This window comes from Lithobates pipiens, unplaced genomic scaffold, assembly GCF_037356315.1.
Source record: "Lithobates pipiens isolate NorthernLeopardFrog02 unplaced genomic scaffold, aLitPip1_a1.2 Scaffold_8, whole genome shotgun sequence".
NCBI lineage: Eukaryota > Metazoa > Chordata > Amphibia > Anura > Ranidae > Lithobates > Lithobates pipiens.
In genome coordinates this window covers 606,740,923-606,754,332 of record NW_027507903.1, presented here as the reverse complement: position 1 = coordinate 606,754,332, position 13,410 = coordinate 606,740,923, and the positions used below count along the sequence as shown (strand labels likewise).

General features: G+C 45.0%; 1 protein-coding gene across 2 annotated transcripts in view; it reads left to right on the top strand.

Annotated features, from left to right (window-relative positions):
- LOC143961337 (uncharacterized) overlaps positions 1-12,885 on the top strand; it is a 58,233-nt gene extending 45,348 nt beyond the window's left edge. The window contains exon 8 of one of the 2 annotated variants that reach the window (XM_077470599.1): positions 11,439-12,885. In XM_077470599.1, coding sequence (XP_077326725.1) covers positions 11,439-12,400 — 962 coding nt within the window. In that variant the 3' untranslated portion in view covers positions 12,401-12,885. Of the gene's footprint in view, positions 1-1,006; positions 2,244-11,438 lie in introns of those variants that run through there. The other variant, XM_077470600.1, reaches the window with a different exon arrangement.
- The last annotated feature ends 525 nt before the right edge of the window (positions 12,886-13,410 follow it).

Genomic DNA, 13,410 nt, shown 5'->3' with positions numbered 1-13,410 from the left:
TGGACATGACATCATAATGACGCGCCCCAGCCTCTGACAGTCATAGAGATGACTGGTGACCATCTGGTCACCGGAAATCTCTATGGTTGTCATCCAGCAGCGGCTGATTCTTTCTCCGGGTCCCCGATGGCACGAGAGAGCCCAGAGAAGCACCGGATGGCGGCGGGGTGGGGAGGAGGGGTCATGTCCCAAACCTTTGGCCCAAAAGCAAAACGTTATGTGTGGAAGAAAACTAACACTGTACATCACCCTGAACACACCATCTCCGTGAAACATGGTGGTGGAAGCATGCTTTTCTTCGGTAGTGACAGGGAAGCTGGTCAGAGTTGATGGGAAGATGGATGGAGCCAAATACAGGACAATCTTAGAAGAAAACCTGTTAGAGTCTGCAAAAAACTTGAGACTGGGGCAGAGGTTCACCTTCCAGCAGGGCAGCCATCCTAAACATACAGCCAGAGCTAAAATGGAATGGTTTAGACTTTATATCAAAGCATATTCATGTGTAAGAATGGCCCAGTCAAAGTCCAAACCTAAATCCAGTTGAGAATCGGTGACAAGACTTGAAAATTTCTGTTCACAGACACGTTCCATCCAATCTGACAGGGCTTGAGCTAATTTGCAAACAATGTGCAAAAATGTCACTCTCTAGATATGCAAAGCTGGTAGAGACATCCCCAAAAAGAATTGCATCTATAATTGGAGCAAAAGGTGGCTTTACAAACAATTGACTCAGGGGGACTGAATACAAATGCACACCACACTTTTTACATATTTATAAAACGTTTTGAAAACCATTTATAATTTTCCTTCAACTTCACAATTATGTGCCACTTTGTGTTGGTCTCTCACATAAAATCCCAATAAAATACATTAACTTTTGTGGTTGGGACATGACAAGATGTGTAAAATTTCAAGCGGTATGAATACTTTTTCAAGGCACTGTATGATGTGCACTACTGTGTATAAATTAGAGTTTTATTGTGAGTCGTTTCCACGCCTCTTCCAGGTCAAGTGTTGCACAGCCATTATTACCGCTACCCAGAGGTCTTCTCTTCGCACTCTGTTATCCTCCTGGGTGCAGGACCATCTGGAATTGATATTGCCCTGGAGCTGTCTTCACATGCTAAGCTTGTCAGTCTGAGCCACCGAGGTCCTTCTCTACAGTGGACCCTACCAGAAAACATCTCCTTGGTGCCTCCAGTAGTTCGGGCTACCTCCACTAGTTTTATTTGTGAAGATGGAACAGAAATTATGGCAGACACTATGATTTTCTGTACCGGTTATAAATATAACTACCCATTCTTGTTGAATGACAATGGAATAATGGTCAACCAGAAGACAGGCCAGAGAGAGAAGTTGACAAGAAAAAATGTGGATAAACTTGAAGAACTAGCATCTGAAAAACTTAATGTGAAATCAGTCTTTCCTATAGTGGACTTGTTGGAGGATGAAGACATTGTGGGAACTAATGGGGAACAGGGTCATCTTCCTCCACTCTACAAGCATCTCTTTCATGCTCGCTTCCCTACTCTGGGCTTCATTGGAGCTGTTAAAATTGTGATCCCTTTCCCATTGTTTCATTGCCAGGCACAGTATTTTCTGTCTGTACTGGAGGGTAAATGCCAGCTGCCTCCTCCAGAGGAAATGCTTTTAGAATGCCGTGAAGAAGTCTTAAAAACCCAGAATTCTGGGATACCTTTGAAATATCTTCACCGCCTTGCAGAGAGCCAGTGGGAGTACAAGAAATGGCTTGCAGATACAGCAGGTTTTGAGCCATTGGCCCCTGTGCTCAGTAAAATATTCGAGGCCTCCCGAGACTCCCGGAATATTGACCCTGCATTATACCGTAGGCTTAACTTCCAGATCTTGAACAGAGAGGAGTTTGAGATGAAGGGAGAGGTTCCACTTTCTTTGTTGAATGCTTTGTGAAGTCACATGCTTACAAGTTGCCTACTAGATCATATCAGTGCCTTCCGCACTGACAGTGATAACATTCACTAAGCATTTTTTACTGACGGAAAACGTACTGGCGGAGACAGTTTTTTTACTGGCAACCTGAGAAATTAGAGAACTCCTAATGAAAACTAACAAACTGAATATTTGATCAGTATAAACATGATATGGAAACACTGACAACACCTATAGCAAAGTAATTTGCTTGATTTACACGTAAAAAGTATTACTATTTATGAATGGATGAGATCTTTACAGAATAATTGAGTTAAATAAATTTATATCTCTTCTATGTATTGAAAAAGTGAAATTATATAAGATGTTTATACTCCTGAAAGTATATGCTGTTATAAGCTCATAAGCATTTCTTGGGAGAGCCCACATATGGCAGTAATTAAGAGTGAGCTGAGATATCACCTTCCCCCATCTGTGAGAAGGAATGATTCACATACTTTAAGATGTAAAAGTTCAATGTGTTAGTTAAGAGATAAGTCCTTTATATTACAATATTTCTTGATTAAGATATTAATAAGAACATTGCGTTTTAAATGAATATACATATGATAAATGTAATATTTGATTTAGAAGTTAAAGGAAACTTATGTTGTATATGTTTAAAACTTTACACATAGCAGTTTTGCCCATCCCTGTGGAATGACTTGCATAGAGATGGTGTTGTATTTCAACATCTGGCGTTAGATTGAAAGTTAGAAAGCCATTTGCCGCGGTTTTCTGTGTAACGATAAGACAAAACAACCCTTTTTTAGGAGAAGTTGGGGGCTGATTTTAGGAGTAAAAAGCTAGTAACAGGGGGCAGACAAGCAGATTGTGGGGCAGACATTCACTCCACGAGGACAGCTACACACACACATGACAAGACATTGTTGTTACATCTACACACAGACGCACATCTGATTCAGTCTTCATTTTAAGAATATATTACATTATTAATGACATTCTATACTTTGATATTGTTCTTGTAATATTTTGCTATTTTTATTATTAACCACTTGCTTACTGGGCACTTAAACCCCCCTCAGTCCCAGAGCAATTTTCAGCTTTCAGCGCTGATGCACTTTGAATGACAATTGCGCGGTCATACAACACTGTACACAAATGAAATTTTTATAATTTTTTTTCCACAAATAGAGCTTTCTTTTGGTGGTATTTAATTACAGCTCTGAGTTTTATTTTTTGCTAAACAAACAAAAAAAGATGCAAAAAAAAAAAATCATGTTTAAAAGTTTGTTATAAAATTTTGCAAACGGGTCATTTTTCTCCTTCATTGAAGTGCGCTCATGAGGCGGCACTGATAGGCTGCACTGGTGGGCACTGATGGGCTGCATTGGTGGGCACTGATGGGCTGCATTGGTGGGCACTGATAGGCTGCATTGGTGGGCACTGATAGGCATAGTTAAGGCGGCACAAATAGGCACAGATAAGGCAGCACCGATGGGCAAAGATGGGCACATAAGATGGCACGGATGGGCACTGATAGGTACCACTGATAGATGGGACTGAAAGGTGGCTCTGATAGGTGGCACTGATGGGCGGCACTGCTGGGCACTGGTAGATGACACTGATGGGCACGGATATGTGGCACGGGTGCAGCACCTTTGTTAAGGCAGATTGTGGGCACTGCTGGGTGGCACTGTGGGCACTGCTGGGTGGCACTGTGGGCACTGCTGGGTGGCACTGTGGGCACTGCTGGGTGGCACTATGGGCACTGCTGGGTGGCACTTACTTTTTTTATTGTTGCACTGGCAGGGGGCAGGTGGGCACTGACAGGGTTGCAGGTGGGCACTAGCAGTGCTGGCCATGATCGGGACTGATGTCCCGATCACGGCCGCCGGTGATCGGCTTTTTAATAATAGCCGATTACCGGCTCCGTTATATCACATGATCAGCTGTCATTGGCTGACAGCTGATCACGTGATAAGGGGTCGGGATCGACCCCTTGCACGGATCGGTGATCAGGCGAGTCTCGTAGACTCGCCGATCACAGAGCGCGCCGCGCGCACCCCTCAGGGGGCGCGCAGGCCGCTCGTGCACGGGACTACGTCAATAGACGTAGTCCCGGAAAAGGAGATCCGCGCTGTAGCCGTCAATTGACTATAGCGCGGATCTCAAGTGGTTAAATCAATTTTTGAGTTTTTACACGAGAACTAAATGGACTTTCTTGGAACTTTTCTCATCAATATGAATTCTCGAATATCGTTATTATTACCGTAAAAACAAGATTATTACAAAAAGTCAACAGAGCATGAAATTATCAGCCCCTGATATTTACTGGCAAAAAAAACACTGATTTTTACAAACGGTCAATATATTTACTGGCAGTTGACAACCCTGCAAGGAGTACATATTTAAGGGAATTGCTATAAACTAGAAAAGTTTAATCTCCATCAGTGTTAAGTGTTGCAGCCTAAAACTTATAGGAACTCTTACCTTCTAATGCCATGTACACACAATCGGAATTTTGGTTGGAAAAAGCTCTGATGGCTTTCCGACAGAATTCCGAAGGTATTCCGCTCAAACTATTTTGCATACACGGTCACACAAAATTACAATGCTTCCGAGCATGCGTCAAATTGTTTCTGAGCATGCTTAGGAATTTTGTCTGTTGGAATTTGTAGAGACTATCGAAATTTTCGATCTGAATTTTTTCTGACCGAAAAATTGAGAACATGGTCTCAATCTTTTGCTGGCCAAAATTCCGCCAGTAAAAGTCCAGTGGAGCATCATCAGCGTTTTGCTGGCGGAATTTCCGATCGTGTGTATGGGGCATTAGGGGTTTTGCTCCAAGGGCATTACTACTACAATTTGTTCAGTAATTGGACTGTGAATTGTAGGGTGTGGGTCTTTGGACCTACCCTGAAGTCTAGGGGTAGACGTATGGCCATAAGGTTCCTTTCTCCCCTGCCTTGAGGGATCTCTCTTCTGAAAAGTCCTCCACCTAGTACTCATTAGTCTGCTTTGTCTTATGAAGAGAGGGGTCTGCTGGACCTTTTGGCTATGTGGACCGGAGTGTGTCTTACTCCTTCGGGAGTCTTGCACTCTGGGGGGTCAGGGAGGGGGTCCAAAGACACAAACTAAAAACACTTTTTTGTTCACTTTTGTTTAGTTTTTGCACACCATATAGCACGCTCAAGAAGAAGAAGAAGAAAAAAACGAGTGTCAAGCCTGTTGGTGACTCCCTTAGAGATCCTGCTACCTTAGTGTCAGTTTTACCCAATATGGTATTGTCAGAATTTTAGAATAGGGTGTATATCATGATAGTCTTCTATACTCAAGTAGGGTCAATGTACAAAGTCAGATACAAAACCAGAGAGCTTTTTTTTATGTAAATCTAACTTGTGGGATGTTTTCTTCCACTTCCTATTGTCTCTCTGAGAAAAAACTCCCCAAATGCCTGAAAGGTTTTTTAGCTGTTCTCTACTCCATGGAAAACAAAAGCGTAAAGGTTTTGGCTTTACATATATTTTAACCACTTGCCGACCAGCCACAGTGTATATACTGCGGCAGGTCAGCTCTCCTGTGCAAACCGGCGTACCCTTACGTCGGTCCATGCATGTTAGACTGCGGGGGCACGCCCGCTGCACACCGCACCCGCGGGTCCCATGGATATGATGTCTGCCAGCCACCCGCGATTGCGGTGAGGAGCGGCAGAACGGGGATGTAACTTATGTAAATAAGACAGATTACCATTCTGACAGGGACAACTCTGACATCTGCTGTTCCTAATGATCAGGAACAGCGATCTTTTTGTTGTCCCAGGCAGCCAGCCCCATACAGTTAGAACACACCCAGGGAACACAGTTAACCCCTTGATCGCCCCTTAGTGTTAACCCCTTCCCTGACAGTATCATTTATACGTTGACCAGTGCATTTTTAAGGCACTGATCAATGTAATAATGCCACTGGTCCCTAAAATGTGACACTTGGGGTCAGATTTGTCCGCCGCAATGTCGCAGTCCCGCTAAAAACCGCAGATCAACGCCATTACCAGTAAAAACATTAAAAAAATAATAGAATTCCATAAACCTATCCCCTATTTTGTAGACGTTATAACTTTTGCACAAACCAATCAATATACGCTTATTGTGATTTTTTTTTTTTTACCAAAAATATGTAACAGAATACATATTGGCCTAAACTGATGAATAAATTAGTTTTTTTTAATATATTTTTTTGGATATGTATTATAGCAGAAAGTAAAAAATATTTTTCAAAATTGAAAGTCTTTTTTTGTTTATAGCGCAAAAAATGAAAACCCACAGATGTGATCAAATACCACCAAAAGAAAGCTCTATTTGTGGGGAAAAAAAGAACATCAATTTTGTTTGGGTACAACGTCGCACGACCACGCAATTGTCAGTTAAAGTGACACAGTGCCGTATCACAAAAAATGGCCTGGTCATGAAGGGGGCAAATCCTTCCTGGGCAGAAGTGGTTAAGAAGGTCTTCAGGCCACCTCCAAATGCATACAATCCTATAGAGAGGTGTTAGGTATCAAGTTTATGTAATCCTAAAGCTTGTGTGTTTGTCTTGCTGACCATTGACACTGATATGGAATGTGATGTGAAATGCAGTGGAGATAGTTGATCTAGTGACCACTAAGATTACATTTCCGAGCCTTTCTGAGGGTTTACGAGTGCATTCGAGTCATCTCCGAAAATTTCCAAGTCTCTCCGGCGCCCCCCCCTCCTTTGGCCACATGCAGTACTGCATACAATAGAAGTCAATGGGGAATGAATTATCTTCGCTTCCATTGACTTTTATGGGGAAACTCGCTTTGATATGCAAGTGCTTTAGATTACAAGCATTCTCCTGGAACGGATTATGCTCATAATCCAAGATTCCACTGTTTTTCATTTGCCAAAGGTGGGCAAAGTAAAAGGGTCACCTATATGCTTAGCACTACATATTTTATTTTATTTCCTTTCCATCATTCCTTGCACACCAGCTGAAATGTTAATTTTACTAGGTACTGGAATCAGGGGCGTACCTAGAGCATTTGGCACCCGGGGCGGATCCTATATCTGGCACCCCCACCATAAAATGTAAAAACACCCACCGTGTCCCCTGCATACCTCTGCATCCTTCAATATCTTTTTGTCACTACTGTGTACCCCCCTTCTCCACAACTGCACCTCTGGACCCCTTTAAATTACACAGCACCCTGCACCTCTGGACCCCTTTACATTACACAGGACCTTGCACCTAAGGACCTCTTTACATTACACAGCAGCCTACACCTCTGGACCCCTTTACATTACACAGCAGCCTGCACCTCTGGACCCCTTTACATTACACAGCAGCCTGCATCTCTGGACCCCTTTATATTACACAGCTCTTGTACCTCTGGACCCCTTTACATAACATAGCACCCTGAACCTCCTGACCTCTTTACATTACACAGCCCTTGTACCTATGGATCTCTTTACATTACACAGCACCCTGAACCTCTGGACCCCTTTACATTACACAGCCCTTGTACCTCTGGACCCCTTTACATTACACAGCACCCTGCACCTCTGCACCCCTTTACATTACACAGCCCCTCACAGCTCTGGACCCTCTGCATGTTACACAGATCCCCTACAGTGCAGACCCCCCTCCCTACCATACAGACCCCCATCTACAGTGTAGACCCCCCTACAGTACAGAATCCTCCCCTACAGTGCAGACCCTCCTACAGTACAGACCCCTCCACCCTATAGCGCAGACCCCCCCCTACAGTGCAGACCCTCCTACAGTACAGACCCCTCCCCCTACAGCGCAGACCCCCCTACAGTACAGACTCCCCTACAGACCCCCCTACAGTGCTGAATCTTCCCCTACAGTACAGACCCCCCCTACAGTGCAGGACCCCTTCTACAGTGCAGGACCCCCCTACAGTGCAGGACCCCCCTACAGTGCAGAACCCCCCTACAGTGCAGGACCCCTTCTACAGTGCAGGACCTCCCTACAGTGCAGGACCCCCCTACAGTGCAGGACCCCCCCTACAGTGCAGGACCCCCCCTACAGTGCAGGACCCCTTCAGTGCAGGACCCCCCTACAGTGCAGGACCCCCTACAGTGCAGGACCCCCCTACAGTGCAGGACCCCTTCTACAGTGCAGGACCCCCCTACAGTGCAGGACCCCCCCTACAGTGCAGGACCCCCCCTACAGTGCAGACCCCCTACAGTGCAGGACCCCCCTACAGTGCAGAACCCCCCTACAGTGCAGGACCCCATCTACAGTGCAGGACCCCCCCCTACAGTGCAGGACCCCCTACAGTGCAGGACCCCCCCTACAGTGCAGACCCCCCTACAGTGCAGGACCCACCACAGTAAAGAACCCCCCTACAGTGCACAGCCTCCCCTAAGGACCCATAGTGTACCTCGAGCCCAAGGCAGCGGCATTGCAGGGGGGAGGTATGGGCAGCACCCAAGTGAAGTGTCACCTGTCGGCTCAGTGATCCGGGACCCGGCGCAATAATCCCCTTCTCTCTGTGGTCGCGTGACTCACGTCGCGCTGTTCTGATCAGTCTCGGGCAGCGGCTGTCACTCACAGCCGAGCAGAGTGAAGCCGCCTCCCCCTCCTTGTCTACACAGTGCTGTGCATAGAGGAGGGGGAGGCGGCTTCACTCTGCTCGGCTGTGAGTGACAGCCGCTGCCCGAGACTGATCAGAACGGCCGCGCGACACGACCACAGAGAGAGAAGGGGATTATTGTGCCGGGTTACTGAGCCAGCTGATGTCACTCCACTCGGGTGCTGCTCGCACCCCCCCCCTGCAATGCCGCCCACTGCCAGTGCCTCGGGCTCTCTCTGTGTGGGCTGCGAACCCGAGGCACGGCGCTGTCTGACACTTCAGTTGCGGGGGGGGGGGGCGCTGGCCTGACACCCCCCCCCCAGTGTGTGGCACCCGGGGCGGCACGCACCCCCGCCCCCCCACTTAGTACGCCCCTGACTGGAATGGTAAAGAAGGTTCAGAGTGCTTGGGCTGAAAGGCAGGTGGACATTCACCCCCCTGGGCAGTGCAAATAATCTACATTGGAATGTAGACTTTCCCCTATTCAGACCTCAATTGGAGTGAGGACCACAATGAGTGAAAGCTGCTGGTATTTAAATAGTTACCTGTTCCCCTGTCAGATCTGCAATCACACCACTGGTAGGAATTATGTGTGTTAATATTTGTGTTACCATGTTGGCGTGGTATTTCATTTAGCATAGCAGCAGTCCTCTTCTACAGCTTATAAAGTGTGTGTGTGTGTGTGTGTGTGTGTGTGTGTGTGTGTGTGTGTGTGTGTGTGTGTGTGTGTGTGTGTATATATATAATGTATATACACACACACACACACAACAAATTGTAAAAAGTATTGGGAAGCCTGCCTTTACACGCATATGAACTTTAATGGCATCCCAGTCTTAGTCTGTAGAGTTCAATATTCAGTTGGCCCACCTTTTGCAGCTTTAATAGCTTCAACTCTTCTGGGAAGGCCATCCACAAGGTTTAGGAGTGTGTCTATGGGAATGTTTGACTATTCTTCCAGAAGCGCATTTGTGAGGTCAGGCATTGATGTTGAACGAGAAGGCCTGGCTCACGGTCTCCGCTCTAATTCATCCCAAAGGTGTTCTATCAGGTTGAGATCAGTCAAGTTCCTCCACCTTAAACTCGCTCATCCATGTCTTCCATGTCTCCACTTCTTCTAAGGCCTGGCTGAAATCGTTGTTCAGCCTAACCATGTGCTTGCTGCGCCTGAAGAATTGTGCTGGAGGGAGAAGGAGAGATAGTCTGCAGCAAGTGTGCAAGAGGAGCATATCTAGATTGTCCCAAACCAAGCAGGAATCTTTTCTGGGCATCCTATGAATTTCTTAACCCCATCCAAGTTCTAATCCCTCAATAAAATACAAAAAAACAAAGCTTAATGTCTTGTTCACTGTCTTGGAGTGTCTGGAAGTGAATGGGCAGGCTGACAGGTGGGTCACATCATTCAGCAGCCCCTACGGGGTTACCACTACAGTCATATGTGTGAGGCGTGTTTTTTGAAGCAGCTTTAGCTGACCAGGCTTTTAGCCATAAGAGTCTGTGCATTTGGGCAGAAACATGAGCCATTCTGGATATTTAAGTCATGATGTGTTCTAGGGCATCAATACAAAAGGTGGAGAGTGCTGTCTGTAAATGTTTCTCCAGACTTCGATGCTTGAAGACAGGATCCTGTTGGTTGTTCATTGCCCCAGTCCAATTAGCTGTGGTTTGACAAACAGAAATTGCATTGATCGGGATTGCAGAGCAGGGCCTGTGAGAGAAAAGAGCACCGTTAAGAGCATCTCATATTTTCTATCAGAAGAATCCTTAACTGGAGGAGCATCTTCTATAGGCACAGTAAAATGTTTGTTTTAGCCTGAGATGGCAGGGTCTACTACCAGGACATTCTGCTTTTTTTGTGAACTCTTTTTCCACTAGATAGAGCTTTGCATGATTCTTCGAGGGGTGAAAATCTTTTGAGGACTAACCTGGTCATAATGAATTTTTATTTTATTTGTTTGAACGTAGAGAGCAGTGTTAAAAATAAGGTCTTGCTTCAGTACTCAGAAAGCATTGCCACTCTTACGCCGCGTACACACGGTCGAACTGTTTGACGTACTTAGTCCGTTGAAACACATTTCAGTGGACAATCCGCTCGTGTGTGGGCTTCAGCTGACTTTTTCAGCGTGCAGTCCGGAGTACTAAGAATTTCGGTTTTTCCAAAAATCTTTCCGTCTTACTTTGGTTTCAGCGGACAATGCGGTCGTCAGTATGCTAGTCCGACGGACTAAGAATGGCGCATGCCCAGAAAGGATTTACAGGGCTTTGCTGTGTCTTGGACTTCCTATTTCTAGTCCCGTCGTATGTGCTGTACGTCATCGCGCAAGCTTTTGTCGGACTGTTTGTGTATCCGTGTGTGGTCAAGTCCGTTCAGTGGAAAGTACGCTGGATTGTCCGTCGGATTGTATGACGGACTAAGTACGTCAAACAGTTCGACCGTGTGTACGCGGCATTAGTGGTTTGAGTGTTTGCATAAATATCTGAGCTTTTGCCTCAGTTCCTAAATTTCTGCCACTGCTATCAGTAAAGGTATTCCTCTTTGGGGTACTCACAGAGAAGGGTGTGGAAATGGGGTAAGCTTGTCCATAAAGTTATGATTAAGACCCTGTGAGGCAGAAGCCCGTTGAACGATTGGTTGGTTTTATCGTTGTTTAAATAAAATGAAGATTTGGAGGATTTGTGTTATGCTAAACACTTTTCTTGTTACATGGTATATTTTCTGAGAAGAAGTCCTTGAGCACCAGATGGGTTGGTTTTCCATACCATATCCAGCCTGTGCCCTGTACTGTACAATTGAGATAGATGATTATTAGAACCTTATATAACAGACTAGAAATGATGATATAAATTTTTTATTAAAGTAAAATTTTATCTGTAACCAGTCACTAATTGGTTCCCACACTTTTTTCAGGTCAAGTGTTGCACAGCCATTATTATCGCTACCCAGAGGTCTACTCTTCCCGTTCAGTTGTCATCCTGGGTGCAGGACCATCTGGAATTGATATTGCACTAGAGCTGTCTCCACATGCTAAGCATGTCTATCTGAGCCACCGGGGTTCTTCATTACAGTGGATCCCACCAGCAAACCTTTCATTTGTGCCTCCAGTTGTGCGGGCCACTGCAAATAGCCTGATTTGTGAAGATGGGACAGAAATAATGGCTGACACTTTGATTTTCTGTACTGGTTATAAATATACCTACCCATTCTTGTTGACTGGCAGTGACACAATGACCAACCAGAAGATAGACCAGAGAGCTAAGGTGGTGAGAAAAGATGTAGATGGACTTGAAGAACTAGGATCTGGGAAAGGGTTTAAAAAAAATGATGAAAACCATCAGGTAAATGAAACTCTAAATGTGAAATCAGCCCTTCCTACAGTGGACTTGTTGGAGGATGAAGACATTGTGGGAACTAATGTGGAACAGGGTCATCTCCCTCCACTCTACAAGCACCTCATTCATGCTCGCTACCCTACTCTGGGCTTCATCGGAGCTGTTAAAATTGTGATCCCTTTCCCATTGTTTCATTGCCAGGCACAGTTTTTTCTGTCTGTACTGGAGGGTAAATTCCAGCTGCCGCCTCCAGAGAAATTGCTTTTAGAATCCCGTGAAGATGTCTTAAAAACTCAGAATTCTGGGATACATTTAAAATATCTTCACCGTCTTGGAACAAACCAGTGGGAGTACAACCAGTGGCTTGCAGATACAGCAGGTTTTGAACCATTGGCCCCTGTGCTCAGTAAAATGTACGAGGCCACCCGAAACTTCCGGACTATGCACCCTGCATTATATCGAAGACTCAACTTCCGGATCTTGAACAGAGAGGAGTTTGAGATGAAGGGAGAGGTTCCACTTCCTTTGACTGCTTTATGAAGTCATTGCCTACTAGTTGGCATGTTGTACTAAGTGCCTACTAAATCACAGTAGTGCCGTTTGTTCTGAGAGTGATACAATTACTACAATGAGCAGTATTACTGCAGGCAAAAGAGCACAATTGAGGCGTACTGCTATTGACTAGAAAAGCTTCATCAGTAGTGAAAGACTGAAGCTTAAAACTTGAGGTACTACCCCTTAGCTCTATAGCTGCTATTGTTCCATGGGCATTACTACTGCAACATGGTCAAATGAATTGTGGCAAACCTGTCAGTGACTTGCCTAGAGATGCTGCTGCTTTAGTGACATACAGTGTCATACCTATTACGGTATGGTCAAAGTTTAGAATGGGATATACAGCATATTTTGATTATGGGAGTCTTGGGTACTCTTTAGGGGGAGATTCCAAAGTTTGATACAGAGTCAGTGTGAGAGTTGAACATTCTTTTTAAAATGTAATTGTGAATAAATGGCTTAGAAACTCGGCCAGGTTTTTATTTTCAACTCCACTGGGGAGATATACTCTTTCAGTTTGTCCTCATGTCACTCAGAACAGAATGTGATGGGAAATCCAACATTTTTGAGTTGTCACTGGAACAGGATTAAAAGGGAAAACATCCATTGGAGACACACACATTCCAGTGGAAACTGGATTTTCTTTCTCATTTTGGAAAGATTTTCTCTAACTTCCTGTTGTGTTTATGAGTGGAAATCTTCCCAAAATATCCGAGCCATTCTCCATTCTCCACTCTATCCAAAACAAAAACGGGTTTTGGCTTTACACGTCACTTTTAAAGTGACCATTTCCTTTGCCCATGGCGTAGCAGTGTTGTCACGTCATCCTGACTACAGAACACTTTCCCCTCACCTCTTTATTATAGGGGTGGAGTTGTTTTTGTATTTAATAGAAGATAGCTGAGACAGCTAAGCTTCTTTCAGAGGAAAATATGAAGCTAAAGACATACAGTATTCAGGTACTTGTAGTAACTGTGTTGTAAAAATACATCATA